This window comes from Temnothorax longispinosus, chromosome 8 (genome assembly GCF_030848805.1).
Source record: "Temnothorax longispinosus isolate EJ_2023e chromosome 8, Tlon_JGU_v1, whole genome shotgun sequence".
Taxonomy (NCBI): domain Eukaryota; kingdom Metazoa; phylum Arthropoda; class Insecta; order Hymenoptera; family Formicidae; genus Temnothorax; species Temnothorax longispinosus.
In genome coordinates, this window is record NC_092365.1 from 18338949 (window position 1) to 18360979 (window position 22031).

Consider the following 22031-nt stretch of genomic DNA (forward strand, 5'->3'; position numbering starts at 1 on the left):
TTTAGTTGCGAGACACTCGCTCGGAATTTTATACACACGCGGAGACACGCCGCTCCGACATCTCTCTCTCTTCGCCTCCTTTCCTTTCTCTCTCTCTCTCTAATATACAGGAAGATAGAGCTCGTTTTTCTTACTTTTACCGCGGGAATAAATACATTGAAATTGTTCTCGCTTTATACAAGTGGCTCGAGTGGAAACGCGATTCTCTTTCTTTGGGATACGCTTCTCTCGCGCTGAGAACGAAGAAACACCGAGAAAGCCGCGAAGGAAAATTGCCGTAAAACGTAGAATGAAAAAGACGGTTTACAAAAGAAGAATGGGAAGCGCGTGGTGTTCCTTTTCTATAAATCAATTTATTTGATCTATAAACGAAGCTTTCGAGCTTATATTTTCTTTCGATTACAAAGTAATCCTCTCGCATTTGCGTAGACCGCCTCGATTACATAAAATCTGATTTCGGTATGGAAATAGATGAGATGAGATAATAAGATCGATCTCGCTTCTATTAAGAGTGCAATTTTTTCTCGGGATCAATTCCCCCTCGTGATAAAACTAAATCGAGAAAGAGAACTCTTCAGTAGAAAAGTGTGTGATCTAGGCCACGCTACAGTAAGATCGCAATTAATATCGGACAGATATTAAACTGATCTGCGCTTTTTAATCGTTCCTACAGTCGGAAGAGTTAGCGAGTTAACTATAAGTATTACTCAGAACATAATTTATTCATATATATATTTCCTCACTGTTACAGAATAATTATTCCCGTAGCTAAAAAAAAACTCAAATTATTTTTAGCGCTGTAAACCGTAATTAAAAAAAAACTTGGATCGAACCGCGCGAATATGAAAAAGGAAAGAAAACGAAAAGCGTTAGACGTGTTTCTTCTCGGGGTTAGCGATTAGCGTTTTCACGCCGCGAGATCACAGAACTTCTTATTATGCGAGAAACACGAACGATTGTATACGTGGATATTCGAATTTCCACGCTTCGGAGCCCGTGGTAATAGAGATAAACTAGGAAGAGATGAAGCGCACGAGGTAGGTAATCTTGTTCGCCCTTTAACCGAATGGTCGGAAACCGAAAGGAACGTGTTTCGCGATGTAGCTACATTCATAACGAAACGATTATATCACATATACGTCTCGTAGAGAGAAAGATATTAACCATTTCATTTGCTGGCATACGTGTAGAATGTGTAAATGAGGAAGAAACGCGATAACAACAAAAAAGAATTATAGATTATTCATCTTAGATTTTCCATTATATGATTTACAATCAAAATTAACTAAAAAGATTGCAGCGTTCTTCGACAGTTCCATTTTGGCGCTGTTCTGTCAGAAAATAATATTGTTGTATAAATCTATGTATTTTTTTCATAATTTTAATACCTGTGACGACGCCAAATTCGAAAAGACACTACATATAATTAAAAAAGTTCCCTCTTCGATCTCCGTTTAACGGTCAAATAATCATGTAATCTCTATATCAGATATGCAATAATAATATATAGTATATATATATGTATACATCCAACAAATATTATATCCTTAATTCTCTTCTAAACGTAACATTAAAGATTACCGAAACAAATAACTGGAATTATTCTACGTAAGTAAAAAAAAAAAAAACAAAAAGGATCTACAGAATGATCAGATTAGTTTAATTACAATTTACATATTCTACACGTATATTGCTTTCCACATCGATTCAGCGTTTCCCTTATGCCTTCTCGACAGAGCCTTCACTTTGGTTCATATCACGTAATGAGACACTATTCACAGGAACAGTTATACCTCGATTACTTGAAGCTACGATATTTCTTTTCTTGCAACATCGAAAGAGAACAGAAAAAGAGAGAAAGAACAAACTCGACGAAGTTCTCTATATATTTATACTGTATACATATATATCGCGCGCCGGGATAAAAATTTTGGAATGGATATCAGCGCCCGACATACGTTTTTTTTTTTCCATTAATCGTAATTATCATAACGAAATGTTAGATAAACTCATACTCCCACGCAGCCTCGTCCCGTTCTCACGGAGCTTTTACAAGTTACAAGTTTAGAGTAAGTCCATAGTAAAATTTGCGGGCATTCACACGTTTCACGATATAGCACACGGAGATACGATATAAATCTATCATTCTCATCTGAAACAAAGTGAAGCGTTTTTGTACTAAAGTGCAGCGATATATATATAATATTATACCTTTTCAATGAATTATCTACGCAATGTACAATCGTGGATTTTTACATGCACCATGACAAGGTATGGTCGGGCCGTACAACAGACAGCTGTTAGAATGATCCGTATAGAACGTGTTATTGCCACTCCACATCTCTTTTCTTTTCTTCTTTTTTTCCTCTCCCCCAACTTCATACGCCTACGCGTACTTGAATCGGGCGTAAAGTCTTATCCAAATGATACCCCGGTGTTCTTCGAGGGTCGTCTAAGAGCAGAGTGCCGAGAATTTACACAGCGACAATTTTCTCTCTATATAAAGTTAGAGTTATACAGATACAGGTAAGCATTACACGAAAGGCAAAGACGATGCGACTGCCAACGAGACCGCACACGTCCTTGTTAACTATACCCTAATATTTCTTCGGAAAGAGAACTCTTATTATTTGTCTATTCAGTCTGACCACACCATGTTACAACGTGGAATAGCTTTGCCATGATAGACATACTGTAGGTTGAATTATATAAACTCAGGCTCTCTTTCTTTACTCTGCGAGGGATCTATTAACACGATCGTTACGGTTTTCGCTTGCCTTCTTTTATCTTAACGCTTTGTTCACTCGTCGCCTATTCCTCGCCACAAAAAAAACGACTTGACTAGATTGCATCGCTAAAACGGTCCTTAACGATTAAAAATCTAAGTCTGCCATACATAAATGATCTGTACCTTACAATCTAATATCGTAATTAACACCTAATGGTAGAGGGATGACCTACTGGTTATCGACGATAACTATTTAGTAGTAAATCGTATGTCTATTATATTCCCGTCCTTTCTCTCTCTCTCTCTCTCTTTTTTTTTCTCTCCTTTCACGCAATCATTCATACATATATTAATATGCACGCATACAGCACGCACATCGACGTGAAATAGATCCATTGTTAATTTAAATGGAGAATATTTCTTTTGCTCGCAGCTGAGCCTGCCTGCCTGCGTGCTAATGCAGCCGCCGAATGTTTCAAATATTGTAAGTGTGACAGATTCACGGAATTCGCGTCTAAGCGCGCTTCAATATTTACAATACCATTGCCATGGATCTATCGATCCGCGAATAAGATCGTTCAAATCATGCTTTTTTTTTAGCGAGAAGCGTTAAAACCCCCCGGGGCCCGGTTTCGATCGCGCTGAAACGCCCGCATCGTCGTCGCATCGTGAACCACCACCGACGACGACGACGACGACGACACGCTAATGATATAACAACACGTTGCGATGCTCGCGCGAGCGTTCGATCGCTAGGACTACCTCTTCTTGCCGGGCTGCTTTGACGACAGCCGCTTCTTCAGCTTGTGATCCGTCGACTTGACCGTTGTCGCCGCCGTTGTCTTCTTCTTCGGTCGTTCCGGCGAGCCGTTGCAGCACGCGCAGTTCTTCTTCACGTGACACCGCAAACTTGATCTTCTGGCGCGGCAATCCGCCGGCTCCATTAGTACGATATTGCTCGTCTCGTCCTCCGACGCTTCCGATGCCTTGTCGCTCGATACTACCATCGTCTCCGTCGCCGTTACCATCGACTCTACCTTAGACATCCGTTTGGGAAGCGTCGCTGCCACCGCTGCCGATTTGTGATCGGCGCGATTCAAGACCACTCTCGCGGCATTCACCTGCAGCTTGTTTTCCTTTTTCTTCATGTAAGTGCAGTGCCGATCGGAGGACAAGGATTTTAATATTTGTACACTGTCCTCCAGGCCATTGCTCAGCGTGACGTTGTCTTCTACCTGGCTACCGATCGACTCGCTGATACTGGAGTCCTCATCGTCGGTGCTGGACCTCGTGCGCTCGGACATTGGGCTCTCCCATGCCATGTACGAGTCCATGCGCACCTTGGACGACGACACGCGCTTTTTGTTGGTATACGTGTACTTGTTGTGCGTGGACAGCAGCGGTCCAGCCGCGCCCAACGGTGACAATGGCGACGGTATGGTATGATGGTCCGCGGTATTGCCGCTCAACAGAGTCAAGCTCTCATCGCCTGAACTCGCTGTCGAAGTGTTGTTAACGTTCATGCTGGGCGGCAATGATTCCGAATCCAAGTCGATGTCCAATTTCATATTAGATGGTATGCTGGATACGCTGCTGGGTGTTCCTTCTTTCGAGCCGCTCCTCAAGGTCAGTTTCACGCGATGAGTCATATCTTTTGACGAATCGTTCTCCAAAGAGCCAAGATTTGCCGGTGATAGCCTGGAGATGTCCGAGTTGCTGTTCGACGCTTCATCCTGGCTTAGATTATCCAGGGTTAGTCGCATATGTTTCGTCGGGATGTCCAGATCCTCCTTCTCTCGCTTCCCTCTCTTCAACGGATCCTTTAAAGCTCTCGCGCGTTGACTCACGTTCTTCTTGCGTTCGTTCGTCTTGAAATCGCTTGTTGGGCTGGCGTCCCTGCTGCCGCTAGATGAGTCCAGCGACCGGAAGTATGAGCTGTTGTACGATTTGCCCAGGGACTGACTGCAGGACGCATCCTGCGAAGAATGATCGAACGACGGCGAGTGATTCGTGTCGAATAGCAGATCTGCCTCGGGAAACAGCTCGCTGGTACTAGGTTCGTCGACTCCCAGATCTTCGCATTCCTCTGACAAGCTCTTTTGCAATTTGATCTCACGTTCGTATGCGGCTTTTCTCTCCATCTTTTGCTGCATCATCTCGCGATCCAATCTTGAAATCAGCTGCGATTTCATCAAGTTGCTCTTGTTGGAGTAGGGAGTGTCTAGAGTATGATTCATGAAGTACTTTTTCGCGTTTGCATGATAGATCTGTCCGCTCGCCATCTCAATGCCCTGACCCTTGTTGATAATCTGCAGCACGGTCTCGGAGTTGTCATTATCCCTGTAATTTTGATCGTGACAATCAAATTCTCTTTCTCAAAATTTTCAATATTTGAAAAGGTTTCTGGCTTTAAATAACATTTAAATTACATAAAAACTTTTTTACAATATTTGATATAATCCGAATCGTTTACCTGTACACTTTTAACGGCTCGTGGCTCAGCGCGTTCATCGGTGTAGGAACGTATCTCCATGGTGTTGTATCCGGCGAGATCTTTCCTTCCGATTCCCAGGCCTCTTGCAAGCGTGCGTTTTCGTATAGCAGCCCGTTCCCAACTTTGCAGGATCCGTCGATTGTCTCGGTGGATTGCTGCACAGATGACTCCTGGCTATCCGAGCTGCTCGGTCCACCAGTAACCAGGAATTGCGTCGTGTGATCGATAACGCTCGATTGCTTGTTCGTGGAAGTAATGGGAGACATAGACTCTATAAGAACAATATGAGAGAAGAATTAATTGTCGATATATAATATCTGGCGAGAATCGACATGTTGTTTACGAAGCTGTTCTTACAAAATATATTATTTATCAAAAAATTCATTTTTCTGTGAATTATAGTGCAATTATGCAACATATGTATAATTAATTTGAAAAAAGAAATATCTAGTCATCTTAGAAAAAAATATTACAAATAAGAATTTACTTATTAATATATCGATATTTTTTAATTTGAGCAAAAAAGTTGTAAAATTTATTACATATAAAAATTTGTATATACATTGTGCTATGAAAAGAGTACAAAAACAACTGAGGATTTAAAAATAAAAAATGAGCTAAACGTTAAAACATAAAAAAGTTAATGACTAGACACACAAATACACGTGCAGAAAATATACCTAGGCTCCTTACCAATTTTCGTATTATTTTGTAACGACGTGGCGATATTCGGGGAGATCAAAGTTCTCGGCGATATGTTTTCCTGTATGCCGATAGCATTGTCGAATTTTCTCTTTACCGTTTTCGGTGAAATAATTTTGGTACCAGACGTTATCTCGGTGGACGCTTCCTTCGTGTCCTTCTGCTGTAGCTGCTGATTTGCATCGTTCAGCATGGCGCTCACATCAGTCTGCTGAGTAAAAGTGAGCGCGATGGCGCTCGCTGGTAAGGATACCGACTTCTCGGTGTGTAACTGCCCGTCCTGAGGGGATTTCTTTTCCGGTGAATGGGAGACCGCAGCAGCCGGCGCAATGCAGACCACGTTTTCCGCCTTCAGGGCGGCAGATGTCGATGTTAGTTTATGCATGCCAGAGTTGTAGAATCTCGTGCCCTGCAGCGGATTGCTGGTGATGACGCCGCATAGTTGCTGGTTGTCCGATATCTCGCTGATGTTCCGAGTTCCGATCAGGCTGAGGGTGGGATTGCTCTTGTTCTGCACCACGATGGCGGTGTTCGTCGCCGCTGATTCGACCGCGATCGCGCTACCGGCGGCCACTGTATCGTTCTTCAATGTCAGCTCACCGATAACATTGGGTTTATCCGGTGTAGATACCGTCACAGTGGCTGTCTCTCCAACGAACGGCGTGCTTCCGGTCTGCGATATCACCACGGGCGTGCTCTGAACGTTCTGCGCGCCGGTCAGCGTCTGATTGTTCGACAACGTCTGCAAGGTGGGCTGCATCTTCATCTGCTTCATCTGCGGTTGTGCAGGGATTAGCTTGCTCTGATTGAGGAAGGACTGTAACAGTAAAGTGTTGGGAACTGCGGTGCCGCCGGAGGTGCGCATGGTCGTCGGCATAGCCGTGAGCAGCTTGGATCCGGTGGATACTATGGTGAAATGCTGCTGAGTGCCCTTCATCAGTGGCAGCACGAAACTAGGCATCAGTACCGACGTACCGCTCATCTTGCCCGTGACTGAGGCGAGCGCCTCGCTGACGCTCACCGAGCCCGATTGCAGTGATTCCTGGACAATCACCGTTCGCGGCTGGCCCGTGCCTGGCTCCGTAATGATAAGATTACGTCTCTTCATGTTCAGTTCGACGCCGTCGTTCGAGTCATTCGTCATATTGCGCACCTCAGCGCTCGCTTCCCCGCTCATCGACGGTTCCTCTGGTGCAGAGAAACCGGCCGGACTGTCTTGCACGTGTACAACACCGCTGGACGAATCCTCGCTGCCCATAGTCCTGCCGAGATCGTCTGTGCTAGGGCTCAGTTCGGAAGTCTGCTGTCCCGCCGGCTTGCTCTTGCTCGAGCTTGATTTCTTCCTCTTCGATGATTGACTCGGATTGGTTGGCGGATTGGATCTTCTGCGGGGTGCCGGTTTGTTGTTCAGATCCGGCGAATTTCTCAGCTGCTCCGCGTATTCGTCGAGAATCGCGTAGATCCGTTGGGCAGTCTGTTCATCCTCCTGTGGCTTCTGCTGCGGTTTCGGTATCGGCGATGCCTTGGATGTATTAGTCGCGCTGCTTTTGACCGCCTTGGGTGTCGATTTTTTCACATTGGCCTTAGCAGCAGTCCCAGCTGCGGCGGACGACGGCGTCGATGGTGTTTTGCCAGCTGACGGTGGTATCGGTGCTGGCGCCGGCGTTACGCACGGGCTCGAGGAACTCTGAGACGTGACGCTCAGCGCCGGCGACGCCGCTGGTTGACAGTAGCTGGTGACCACGACCACTGGTGTCGTGGAGTTACCCGCCTTAGCGGTGCTGCTCGGATTTACATAAGCCAAGGAGACCTTCTGCTGGTACCCAGATTCCTGTTGAAATGTCACAGTACTGCCGTTGCTGGTAAATGCCTCGCTGTTCGCGCTGGACTGCGCCGGCATCATCAGTTGCTGCGCCAGAGTGCTAACAGATATCTGCTGCGGTTTGCTTGCCTGAGTCTGCTGCGTAGTGGTTTGCGTCTGCACGGTTGTCGTAGTCGCGCTATTGGAGATCGACTGGTGAGACTGTGGCTGGATACTCCTCTCCTTCACCTGTTCTAGCACGCTCTCGAATTCTCGTAATTGTTCCAAAGTTGTCGAGCTCACTGGATTGGTCACCTCAATCGGAGAACCGATTAAATTGTCCGGTCTCACGGCTTGTTGCTGTTGCTGTTGTTGCTGCAACCTCGTCGGCGTCAAGACAGCCTGGATGGTGGTTCCCGTCAGATTCTGTTGTCTGACCGGCGTACGAATGATGTTGAGCTTGACCACGGGAGTTCTGCCACCGGGTACCGAATTGCCGTGCGATATGATTGTTGGTGGGATGAGCTGGTTCGGATTATTGGTTATTACCTTGTGCGTGTATATAACGCTGTTGGACGAACTGGCGTTCTGCACGAGTTGCGTGATCGTTTGATTCGCGACTTGATTCGAACCGATGGCAGCGCTCGCCGAGGCGTTATTCCCAGAATTCGGCACAATGTTGACTATCTGCCTGCCGGCCGACAGTTGCAGATTAGAAATAATTGATTGCACATTAACGTTTCCGGCGTTTGCCTGCTGTTGTTGTTGTTGTTGATTGCTCGGCACAGACGTCTGTACTGCCTTCGACAAATTCGTCGTTGTCTTCTGCGCGGATGTCGTCACCGTTTGTTGAACACCTCCCAGCGGTGTATCTGTCGCGGCACTGGCAACCCCACTTGCGGTCGCATCAGCTGGTAGAGTGTAGGTTTTATTACGAAAAGCCTGTTGGAACTTGGGTAGAACAGCGTTCTGGCCGGTCTGCGATGCGCTCTTCACGATGGAACTGGTGCCGGTTAGTCGATCGTAGGCGTTTCTGTTGGACGACGCACCGCCTACCGCATCCGCACCGCGTTGTTGCGTCGTCTGTCGCGCAAAGTTCGCACTGCTACCGTCCTCCAAGTTCTGCAGGCTTAAAAGATTCCTTTGATTAGACACAATTGGACTGGCAGCTGCGAGACGGAGACTGCCGTCGGGTTTGCAGATGACCTTTAACTCGGGCGCGATCAGCCCCGTCGAAGACATCGTGCTCGTCGCCGTCGTCATCGTTGTGACTGTGGTCGCGCCTACGCCCGCGGAGCACGGCGAAGAAGGTGATTTTTTCGGTGATTGGTTGTTCTGCTGATTGCTCGCACGACGTATTTGCGCTATCGTTCTCACCGGACTCGACGACTCAGTGATGTCGAGTTGATGGACTACCGAAACGTTGTTGGCAGTCATCGTCGTCGTCGGGTTCGTCGGGCCGATAGTCGTCGGTGACGCAGCATCCAGTAGTTGATTGGCCTCCTCGCCGACGGTGTCCGGCGTTCCGAGGTTCGACGACGATCTCAATGGTGGCGTTTGACCAGCTGGGCTCATGCCGACTCCACTGTCGTGGCCGCCTGTTGAAGAAGGGGTTCCCGGCAACTGTATGCTGTTGTTGCCACCACCACTGCTACTTTGGTTGCTAGCCACGCTTGGGGTGCGCGTCGGCCGTGGTGGCGTGTTGCCACTAACGTTAATGCTTGTCGGCGTACCCGTGGCGGAACTTGGGCTCTGCGGCACGCCGCTTCTGGAGAGTTGGACAACGTTCACTGTGGAACGCTGCCGTGGCGGTACCATCATGTCCAGCGAGTTCAGACCCGGTACATTTTTGGCTAATATGTCGGAATCCCTAACAGCCTTCTCGATAACACCAAACTTGGTTTTACCCAAGTTGGATTTAACGGAGCCGAAATGATGATGATGATGACGGTCGCGACGTCCGTCGACTATCACAGGACAGTTCAGGTCGCTTTTGCCGCCGGTGTTCTTACTGCTCGCGGCACGTTCCTTTTGCTTCTTCTGATACTGAATTACACTCTTGTTATTCGGTGAGAACGGCATCGATTTTTGTATGTTGATCAGTTCACTGGTGATGTCACCGCTACTCAGCCGCTGCTGCTGCTGTTTCTTAGCACGGCTGGTCAATTTACGATCGACTTCGTCCGTGCGCGTCAGCACAATCTTCGGGTTCAGATTTAGCGTGCTGAGCATGGGCGCAAATTTTGCAATGTTGTTGGTCGCCTGTTGCTCGGCATCCGTCCGACTACTATTATTAACATCCTTGTTCTTATTTAATAAATTCTTCTGCAAAATTTGCGAAATCCTCGACGGCTTTTTCGAGCTTTGTGGCCTGAACATCCTAAGAGATTTCAGCACCGCAGGATCGCTTCGCCTTTCAGTAATGATTAATTGCGCCGCGGCGGTGTACGCTGAGCCCTTGATCGTCTCGCGCTTATTTTCGTCCATGTCGGCGGAAAAGAGAGTGATGATGTCGTTGCTGCTAACGTCAGAGCCGCTGGCGTCCTCGTGCGCGTTCGTATGCCGCACTTCTTCGTTCACTAACATTTGAAAATGCGAGACAGACTCGACGGTGAGCTTCGATGTCTTTGAACGGTTGGACTCCTTACCGCTCGATTTGTTGGATTTCTTCTTGGTCTCTAACCGACAACCGTCGCTACCCAAGCTGTCAGTCTGACTATCCTGCGTGTTGCTATCGCTGTCCGACACCGAGCTAATCCTATTTCTAAAATGCTTTGGTTTACGTTCAGCGCTGTCGTAGTCGCTTTCGGACGATCCCAACCGATGGATCTTCCGCGTTCGTGCAGTGCGTCGTACACGCAATACACTGCCACTGTCGGAATCCGTGGTAGTATCATCTAAACTGCGACGCATCGATGAACGTTTATAGCCGGCTGCCGGTTGGAAGCTACCGAATTGCTCGGAACTATCGGATGGCAAGTCAACCCACTGCTCGTAACCCTTCTCGATACCGAAGAAGACGTCTTTAGTATCGTCTTCCGATGGCCAATCCTTGAACTGCGAATAATCAATGTTCAGATACTTAAGCTCCTTGTTCGTATTGCGCACCTCCTCTTCGTTTTCCAGGTACCGCTCGCATAAATTCTTCAACTCCTTCCAGTCGAGCACCCAACTGAGCATGTGGTAACGTGGACTACTCAGTACTACGGCCAGATCGTCGCACAGTTGCGGCGATAGACCCAATTTCTCACCGTCCAGCACTTGGCTGGGCACAGACTTCTCGTCATAATTCGCCGAGCCTGTCACCGCATCGCCTTTGATCAGAATCAACGCATCCAATGTTCTCTCCACATTCTTGCCCGGCGTCGTGCTAGCTTCCTTCAATTGTAATTTATCATCATTCAACTGGTTACTGCCGGTGAATTCGCCGCAATTGAAACAGAGTTCGCCGAGCATCTCGGATGAGGATTCACGGTTCGGATGCAACGGACACCTGTTACTGATCGACGTCGCTGGTGTTGCTATGTCAGACGACGTAATGTCGGGATTCTTTGTCAGAAGGCTCTTCAACAACTTATTGGTTCGTTCAAACGTTTTCGTTACCTGACCGTTTTGAAAATCTATGCCTTTTGCAACGGTCAAATTTTGATGCGGTGGCTGCGCTTCCAAAACTGTCGAGGGCGTCGAGCCTGTTTCCGTGACGTTGTTATCTACCATTAACTCGGATGTCTCCTTGATAACCGATACAGAGAGAAGATCGTCTTCTATAGTTTCCTTGGGTTTCTCCTTGACACTTTGCTCCTCTTGCGAAACGCCATCTTCCTTCGCCTTTCCACACGCCACCGCCAATTCCTTTATTCTGTCGTAACAGGCTCTAGTAGGATGTAAAGAGAATGCCGTCAAAACGCATTCCCTTGCTATGCCAATATTGCTGTCTACTACGTCCGCCAATTTGAGGAATTGCGTGCTCAGACGCTTGGCGGTTTCGCGCACCTTATCCTTGTCCGATTTCGCCTTCTGACTCTCCAGTTCGTTCATATCCGTTGTTAGCGCTCTGATGTACAGTTCGATCACCAAAGGTTTTATAATCTCGCCGAACTGCAATTAAAAAGAAATCCAAGAAAAATAACATTTGTTTAATTAAAAATAGATTTAACTTTTTTTTGCCTTTAAACACGATAAAATAAAATCTTATTTTCCTATTTTATTAATAGATATATTTAACTTTTGGTAATTCTATATTCTCACATAACACGATTTTTTATCTACTGGTTATCTCTGGCAGAATAAAAAACCATATCTAAATATTTTTAAATATTTCTCAAATATTCAATTTTTCAGATAAAATCTTTACTTACATGTTTTGCAAGTACTGCACAGAAGATATAAATATGTTGAGCACTTTCCGCGGGTTCAATTAATTTTCTAATCATGCCGGGCAGAGTCAGTGCAACGTCCTTCCATTTTGCGTGCAATAGCGCCCAAGAGTTCAAAATCTGCTCCAAAATATTTGCACCGGTTTCCGATACCGGTCGAACCATCCCGGCAGTAACGAGATACTGCGCGACCAATTCCGCGGCCTTTATCGAATTTCTCCAAACACGCGCCGTTCCATACTTCGTTGGCTTCTCACCGCTAAGCCTTTGGACCAATTCAAGCCCGTCGTTGAGGTCCATTAATTTTAACTGTAACAAAGCGCAGTTATGAATTCCAGCACGGCAATATTCGCGCAGAACGCAAAACACGCGTTCCTTCAATCACAAGGAAACCAATCGACCTTCTGAACGCATTCACTAGAATTCTGCTTTCCCACGATTCCGATCGTTTGAAAAATGTGTTTTTAAATTTTCTGAATACATCCTCGTGGTTCAGCAAATCTTGGCAAATTAAGCAAGTAGGTCGACGTGACTCATAGCACAGTGATCTGACATTTTCGATGATACTCTTGGAGCATCAGAGATGCGTCATAATTTTACTTCTCCAAACCAGATAAATTACTTTAAGAACATCGTTTGAAATTTACATATCTACTTATATGCTTGCATTTTGGCAACTTCCTGACAATCTAAATCGAATAAACATCTCTTGCGACAATCTGACGTTTCTGATCGATACTTACTTGAGCGAAAATATCTTGCGTGCGTTTCAATTTGTACAAGAGAACAATGTACACGTCAATCATGTAGTGAACGTGATGAGACTCCGAGAGCGACCGCAGCTGATCGCTTCGTCTGAGGGAGCGCATGCACGCGGCGGCGAGGTTCACCGCTATGTCCTCGCAGCGGTCCTCGCAGAGTATCTTCAGTCTCATCGTCAGCAGCTCGCCTTTCTCCGAACAACAGAATTCTAAAAGAGCAACACACGCTTTACGACACGCCTCTCAATGGTTGCCATTCAACAACGTATTAAGTCGTGAATTTTCACGAGATGAGTAAAAAAGCTAGAGATTGATGAATTTATTTGCTATTCAAACTCAATTGCCAAAGAACTTATTCAGGTACCATGAACGATACAATCGGAATTAAAATAAAATCAAGAGTTGAAATAGATATTATGAATGTATGCGGAGAACAAGAGTTTCTCGATAATACTGGTATAAATGGGCAATGATATAAATGGCACTTCGAGTTTTTTCTGTGAACTCGCAATATACGGTCATCGAGGATTTAAAAATAGCTGAACGAAATTAAAAAGTCAAAGACACACAATTGGCTAAATAATATTGTTAGCGATCGCAAGAACAATTAAGAATTTAATATACGAAAGACAGATTATTGTTATGCATTTGCATATCTATCACTACAGACCTAATCTCTCTTTAACTCATCTCTTTTACAATTCGCGAACAAACTCTCTAAGTTTATTAGCTATAATTGTATTAAATACAATTCAAAACAAAATTAGATATTTTCTCTTTAATACATTAACCCTCAATTGTGGGTCGCAGTCTCTGGGACTCCTGTATTATTTTGTAATTTTGATCAATTATATATTTTTTTACAAAAACGAATAAAACTGTATTCTGCCAATCACAATTAACGCTGAAAAAAATGTAACAGCATGTACAGACTGGAGAATAATTATTATTTATTTTTTCATATCTAGAAGAGAATCCCTTTTAAAAATCCCTAGAAATCCGCTAGTGTGCAACATAATTAATCCGACGTTATTAAGGCGAGATAACAAACTCCAGGCGCTGTAAACATAATGCCATTTTCGCAACTAATAAAGAAAGTTAATGTAAAATGACTTTGTGGATCATACCAATTTTATTGATATAATGTGACTGTTTGATTTCAAGGATTAATTAAAATTTTTTATAAAATCTTATATGATATATCGCGTCTTAAACTCTTAGATTAGCTAAACTTTTTAAAATAAATCTTTAGTAATCTCCCATGCTGCGCATATTTTCACCTTAATAACGCCGGGTTAACAGGTGCGCGCAAATATACTTGTTCAAACAACCCACTTTTCCACCAAGATTTGGCACAGGATATTATAAGATCGACGACACGTGATCTTATTTTTATTCAAATTTAAAACGGAACCGTGCTAGATCGAAAAATGGCGACGATAATTCTCTCTTCTTACCCTCCTCATGTTCGGAATCCGGTTGGCCGTTAAGTATGCTGTCGAGGACGGGATGCGTCCATGGATTGTTCACCAGAGCCAGCAGGGCGGTACACCTGGGTGCAGCGGGATGTTGCACCAGCTGAGACGCACACCTCTGCAGCGTTACGCAGAGGTGCGTTTTGGCGGCAGACAACTTCGGCCACTCCCCGCGCAATACCAATGTCAATGTATGTCTGCGCAACGGAGAACAGCACAACATGAGTAAAAGCCGAAAAGAACAGACAGCGGGACATGTTTGCGCGGACTTGTTTTCGTATTTGCCTCCCAATGTTTCGCGATGTCGATGGCGCCTATCGCGAGGCCGAGATAAGAAGAAGGGAAGAGAGAAAGAAATATCTGCATCCTGGAGAATCAGATTCTATACAACTTGAAAAAATAAACCCCGATACTTTCAGTTCTAAGCTAAGATAAAGACTGGTGTCCTTTTCTTTTTTTAACTCGTTATCTTTAACCCATCGCAAACAATATTTATTAGATCATATAATTAAATGTACGGTGATAAGACACACCGTAATTTAAATGATAAGAAGGAAAGTTAATTTAGATCTTGTCAGTTCGCGATAATCTGTTGCTCCATCTCAGCATTAGCAATGGTAAAGTCGCGAACGTGAAACTCTCATTGGAATTAAAAATTAGATTAAAAATCGGACTTCCTAATTACTTATTCGCGTCTAACTCATCCGCGAGATTTAATTCATCTACCGGCAACAATGGCCGAACGCGGCTTGCTAATCAGACCTCCATTACTGCAGGGGGAGACTGGAAACTTCGCGAAGAATAATGTTCTCACGCATCCCTTTTTGGACCACCCTGTACCCGTAGGGTGCCTCGGTTGTATACCCGTCACGTTAACGTGAATTTGCGTCGCATTGCTATTCAAAATTCCGGGATCGTTTGTATGACGGTGCTACATACGTGCAGATTCATTACTCAGAGCAGTTCCGTCTCTCTCGCCGCATTTCTATCTCTCTCCCGCTTTCTCCCTCCCGTCACGTTCATTTGCCGTAGAACGTCGCTGTTACATCGAAACTCGTTTCACGCTACCTTTGTGTCGAAAAAAACTCCGGCGGCTGGTAATACAAAAAAAAAGTCGGCTGTGTACATGCTACGCGTTAAATGGGTCACATACGCGCGGGGACCTCATAATGCGACAATAATGAACATAATTAATGTAACTTGACAGTTCCTCCGACATTATACATTCAATTATTTAAATCCTCAAATAATAATGAACTGAAAGGATAACGTTAAGAGAATTCTCGCTCACTTTGAACGTTAAAAGCACTTTAAAAATTACACGCGATAAAAATATCAGTATTCCAACTTACAAAAATAGACCACTGATGGTATTTGTCGAGCGGAGTTCGACTCGTTTTCCTTTTTCAAAATAAAGTATAAACCTCCGCACAATTATATAAACATTAAAAAAACATAATGTCGAGATTGCGTGTGGTGGCTTTTTTTAACGATGTAATCGTCAGGCAAGGAACGATCGTAGTTATGCAACGGTATATCTCCCTCGCCCTTGTACGTGCCTTTGCGAAACGAGTTCCCCTGTTAATCGAGGGTCGGCTACATAATCGCGGACGCAACAACAACAACAACAACGATCGACGGACGACGTGTACCCACCTGTGAGCCCATTCTATGAGAGACTGGATGGCCTCGGGCGGTGCCGCAGGAATATAATTGGTGACATGCTCCCAGGCTGACAGAAGCGCATTCACCTTGTCGGCGTACTTCTTCTTGCTGTCACTCAGCGTCGCCTCGAGCCCCTGCGAAGCGAAGAAGCCGCTGGCTCGATTAAGAGAAACCGGGAAAATCATCGGAGGGATGCTGAGGGACAGTAATCGCGTCGCGTCAGCACTCATGCGAGACGCGAGGCGATTCATCCTGATAAAGGGCACCGAGCGCGTTTTTCGTATTGCATCGAATCCCTCGATATACCCTAGTTGTCAATCGTTTTGTCCGGTTAAGAACGTATCTCCCGTCGCGCCTAATTACAAATCGTATTAATTTATCTGTAGATATTCGCTATTTACATTCGCAGTAAACAACCAATATTACCTTACCTTAAGTAACTCTAATTAATTAACTCAATGTGTTTGTCCGCTTCTATATCTTATGTATCTTCGTGCTTTCTATATCTACCTTCGCATTTCTGCCCTCCTATCTATCTTTCATTCCACCAACCACATTTCCGTACATTTAATAAATTACATTTGCGGAACTAAAATGTAAAATATACCACCTCTGCCTCTCTAGAGATTTGTATTTGTCTTCATTGAAGACGTCAAAACACATCAATGTATTAATGTTACGTATTACATTATTAATGCTATTAATTTGATATTGAAGGTAATACTTATATTTAATGTTTGAGCTTTAAAATAAAACGAGAGACTACGCCATAGGTTAACCGACATTGATAAATTGACCGTATTGAAAGATCGAGAAAAACCGCGCGAGGGAAGATTGAGAAATATAAATCCAGAAGAGATAGTCGTGTCGAAAAGATCATCGTCGGAGAAAAAAAGCGCAAAGTTTTCACTCAAAGAAGGGACGAAATATTGAAAACCATGACCCGGTAAAATGTTCTTTGAAAGAACGGTACTTTTCAGCTCGATACATCATAGTCGACAATTTTACGTTGGCGATACGGCGTGTATTACGTAAAAAAGAAAAAAAACGGTATTGTCGCGGGTGAGGAAATAGCTTTTGGATTATGCAATTTCTTAGAACATACCGTTTTCGCGAGAAGAAGATTAACTTTACTTGCAAAGTGATACAAAGTTTGAACTTAAAATGTATACCTTCGCTGTCACTTCGCTAAAGATTTATAGATGTTCAAGCGATACAAAAAATTATTTCGAGAAATCTAAATGTTACAAAGGAGCAGTTATTCTAAAAATGATCTAAAAGAAGAAACAAATTTGATCTAAAGGTATAGGACTAAACTTCAATAGAAGGGTTGTATCAAAGGAGCTTAAAGTTCTATGTCATATGTTCTGAATGCGAGAACCGACGACGTTGGTTTCTAAAATCGAAGAAGTTTCCATTCTGAACGAGTTAAAAGGGACCCTACCGCATCTGTGCGCTTGTTTCTTTCAGTAGAAAGCGCGGCCGCACATAACAAGTGTAATGACATTTATCCAGGGGACTTTGAAGCGACGTTCCCTTGGCAAACAATGTTTACCAAGGACCACGTAGTTCCCCGCGGAGGATTGATAACGCGGTTAAAGCTGCGGGGTTATTCGGAAATCGTATTATTCAAAGCAATTACCTGCGCGCGCTAAGGTTTCGTGCGAGACGAAAAAAAAAGCGAACCGAGTTACAAAGTAAAACTCATTTCCTTCATCGAGGAGATTTTACATGAGACTCGATTCGTCATGTACAGATTTCGCTTCAGGTTTTTGCTTGGTTCCGCTGACTCACAATTTAGAAAAGAAAAGAAAGAAAAGGCTGCTTTCTTCATTATACCAAAACAACCATGTTTATCGCAACCAATAATTCACAAAAAATTCTTTTATTTATTATTTATTTATTTATTATATAAAAAGATATCCGTAAAAGTTTCATTAATTTTAATTTTAATTACATTTTATTATTATACGAGCTTGAAGTTAAGTTTCATTGATGTTAGAAAGTAGCGCTAGAGAAGACCTTAACGCATCATTATCGAGATAGCTATTTTATGGATGTTGCGGATATTTTGGGACGCAATACTCCGCGCGAGATAAAAGCGCTTCGATATATATAGCGCGGAAACGCATCAACAAGATTTGCGCGAATCCGATGCACCACCGTAAACATGTTAGATCGGATGGAGTTCAGCAATAAACCGCAAATACCCGGCGATTGAAACGAATTTGACATGGCACTGGCAAATCCGTCGAGTAAATGTCAGATTTCCATCGGTTCTTTTTGTTAATCACAGTTCAATGAATCTCGCTCGTTTCGCTAACGCTGTGTACAGGAGATATATATATAAAAAAAGCGCTGCTACAAACGAGGGGTTTTCGGAAATATATTTCGCTCCTCGCTCACATTAAAAAAAAAAATAAAAACGTTAAACGAAGATCTGAAAACGTTTCCGTTCTGATAAAATTTCCGCGCGGTTTATAGATTTCGTAGCCAGATTTATAAAAATAACCGATATATATTAACTGAAAATAGATATTTACGTGAGTTTTGTAAATAATACCGATATAGCGATAGTAGCCAGGATTCCTCTTGCTCTGTCAATTGTTAACTAAAGATACGGAGGACTTATGTTACCCTCCCCCCCCCCTACCCGCACACTTGTAACGTTATCATCGCGGGCATGGGGAAACGTTTTTCCTTTGTTCGCAAACATTTCTCTTCACATATTTGAAAGGAGTATTTCCTCCGTCGAAAGACGGAGAAAATATGGAAGTTCTTATCTATCTCGGCAAAGTCTTTATGTCACATAATATTATTCTGTTTGCCATCTCCTGCCATGTTTCGCTACGTGCGCATCTATCGGGCGTCAATAATAAAGATTGCCGAAAGAATCAATAATGCTATTCAAAAACAATAATCGAGGGATTCAATGTGACGAAGGGTTTAGTGCAACGATAGTGTCGTTCACTTTTCAAGAACATGAAAAATTAATCTAAATTTATTTTCAACGCGACTATAAAGATTAATGCTTTCCACTTAGCGCTGATAAAAACGAGACGCACCTTTAAAAAATATTCCTGTCCCTTGGAGCTCGTGAACGAACCACCGTGCGTCGCTGAAACCGACGATTGGAGCTGCAAAAATATAGAATAATAATAATATTAAAAAATATTCAGAAGTTAGCTCTATCGTATTCTACTACGCTAAAATTAAAATGTTTTAGATCATAAATCGGACGTGGTACTTGAGGGATAAGAATAAGCGAAAGTATTGAGATTTCAGGAAAGGATATTTGACAAACAATTGTTCTGCATATGACGTAATCGATCACGTTCGCTCGAGTATCGCACAAACGATGAGAGCCAGCCGATATTTAATGTTTCAAACGCGTTGCGCAAAGTGTAACGCAACATCAGTGCAAAATCGGCGCGACTATACGCGCGAGTGAGAGAGACCCGAGGAGAAAGATGTCATCCTCTCTCGCAAGCGCGAGACGTCTTACGACGTCGCGACGACGCTTCTCGCGGGGAATACCGCCGACGGTATTCCCGGCCGACGTACGTATTCAGGAACGTACTCGACACGTCGCCCACAAATTCCCCGCGAATGCGCCCGATGTATCGTGCATCCGGAATGCCGGGGAGGTGTGTGCGGCGAGATTCCCCGGGTGTGCAACGTGGGAGAGCGCAGAGCGCATCTTCGCGCTCGCGATCGGCGAAGAACCGCGTGGACCAGACGTAGAGGTAAACACAGTGCGAGACACGACGGCGCTCCTTTAACCCGCCTACACGCCCGGATCCCCCGGCAAAAAGAAAGAGGAGGATCCGGAGCGTTTCATCATGATGGATCACGAAACTCGTCCATATACCTGAACGCTACCTCCTACTGCAGTATGAAACTGCAGAAGAAAAATCAATTTGCTGTCCTCGATCTTTAAAAAAAGAAATATGTTACGAATAAAATAAACGTCGTTAAAATAATCATTTTGCGTCATTTTTAGAATAAATATAAATATTTTTCGTAAAATAAGTTCACATGCATAAATTTTGAAGGACCGCGCAGGAATACTTCAGCGTCCTTATGTATCTTCTAATTATTACACATAGCGTTTTTACGGAAATAACGGTGTCAGTTCGATATACCTGTGCAACAAGTTTTTCGTAAATCTTTAAAGGCTTGCGAGCACGCGAGATTATTACGGCGAACGCTGTGCAAGCCTGATGTCCTACCTGTGCAATACAGCAACGGCTACGTCACAAATCAATTGTAATGTTGGCTTTTATTATGAAATACGGGTCAATAAGTTCTCCCAAGGCAATTTCCTCCTGTATGCCGTCGCACGTGTGTGGACCACACGATCGCAATATTTATGCTACGCTGAATGTAATCAGTGCACAACGTCACAGTTGCAGTTTCGACCTTTTTTTCCTTTTTTGCTTTCGAATACTTCATCAAGTGGATCTAATACAGTATATCTATAGTTACAGAAATACAACATCGTTTTATTCAAATTATTTCAGCCTCGGCGTGAGAACACACGTTTAAAAACAAAACGCAATTTAAATGCTCTACATTTCATTATCTAAAACATTCGCGTTTATTTACGGGATGTCCCAATTCGCCAGTATCCCTGTTATTTTGGTGTTTTCCTCTCTTGTTGGCAGTTTTATTTTTTCGCCAAACATAATTTCTCTCTGCCGCAACTTTTCGGATACGCGAGACATTTTTATGCAGCTCCAATTTCACTCTGGCTTATTCAATTTTTTTTTTACAAACTTTTTGCTCGCGATCATTTTAGTTTTAATCCGTTCCATTGCGCGCGATGTGTGAGTAAGTTTCGCTCGCAATCCGCTTAGCGTTATCATGTGACAAAAGCGCCGGAAATATCGAGCGCGACCCAGGCTTAATTTCGCGGAATTTATCAAAATCGATTTATCCGTCGGGCTCTCTCGGGCCCGATCTCGTCCGCGAATCTATGGATTGATTCGACAGCGCGGCCAACTTTCCGGAGAATTACGAATCTGGGTCAAATGGATCCATCGAGTAATAACTTTTGAGGTTGACATTGAGGCAGCGCGAAATTCCTCGAGGCTTTCATCCGCTTGAACGATATTACGAAAAATGGAATGCTTGCTTCTGTCATATAGACCGGATCTCGTTCGTGATGTATTATTGCTGCTATTAATACCAATCTGATTTGAGCTTAACTTACTCTATTAATATTTAATATTAAAAATAGACAAAATGCTTGATTAAAAATTAACAAAAATCTGAAGTTAAAATATTAAAAAGATATGGGCCTCCTATTGTCAATCCTTTTTTCATTTTATATTACAAAAGATTTACAAAAACTCTGCTGTGTACATCTTTTATCTCGCGCGTGAACCATTTTAATTTTATATTTTTATATGAAACGTGTATTACAATACACAGAAGAACTCATAGCGGATCAGTCAAACGTAATCCAGAAGGCAATAAAAATTTCCAGGAGCAGGTGCGAGACTTACGATTTCTTTTCCGAGCACGCACGCTGCCCGATCGTTAGACTGGAAGCTTTATTCGAAAGCACAACTCGCAAGCTCTGTTACTTACACAGAAAAAGTCCTCCCCGATTCTCCCCGCCGCCTCTGCCGCGTAACTTTACCCATTTGCAACTTTCGTGTTGCGCGCCCCGGCGTACCACCCTTCTTTGCGGAGAAGGACCTCGTTTCCCCCCCCCCCCCCCCGATTTCGTTTTCTTTCCAACGAAAATGGTTTTACGTTCTCACATAACAAATCCCGCAGACGGCGCAGGAGAGAGAGACCCCCATTAATATTCCTTTTCTCTCACTCGTAATTTCCTTTCCGCGATCCCGAGGTGGACAAACGTTATAGGATAACGTCTCTCCGTCTCTTTTCTGCAAAGTGCTACTTCACGAGACGTGAGAAACAAAGCTTATGACGGCATAATGTGCAAGACGATATAGAATAGCAAGACGTTCTTCTCGGAAGAGATTTAAAGTTGAATTTTCTTATAGGCAGACAAT

The 22031-nt window shown here is 43.9% G+C and overlaps 1 protein-coding gene across 1 annotated transcript in view; it reads right to left on the bottom strand.

Moving 5' to 3' along the window:
- Positions 1 to 62: 62 nt before the first annotated feature.
- LOC139817925 (uncharacterized) overlaps positions 63 to 22031 on the bottom strand; it is a 62591-nt gene continuing 40622 nt past the window's right edge. Inside the window, exons 2-9 of the mRNA XM_071786225.1 lie at positions 19068 to 19139; positions 15994 to 16136; positions 14320 to 14534; positions 12845 to 13071; positions 12084 to 12410; positions 5916 to 11823; positions 5202 to 5493; positions 63 to 5068 (exon numbers count right to left, since the gene is read on the bottom strand). Coding sequence (XP_071642326.1) covers positions 3487 to 5068; positions 5202 to 5493; positions 5916 to 11823; positions 12084 to 12410; positions 12845 to 13071; positions 14320 to 14534; positions 15994 to 16136; positions 19068 to 19139 — 8766 coding nt within the window. The 3' untranslated portion in view covers positions 63 to 3486. The remainder of the gene's footprint in view (positions 5069 to 5201; positions 5494 to 5915; positions 11824 to 12083; positions 12411 to 12844; positions 13072 to 14319; positions 14535 to 15993; positions 16137 to 19067; positions 19140 to 22031) is intronic.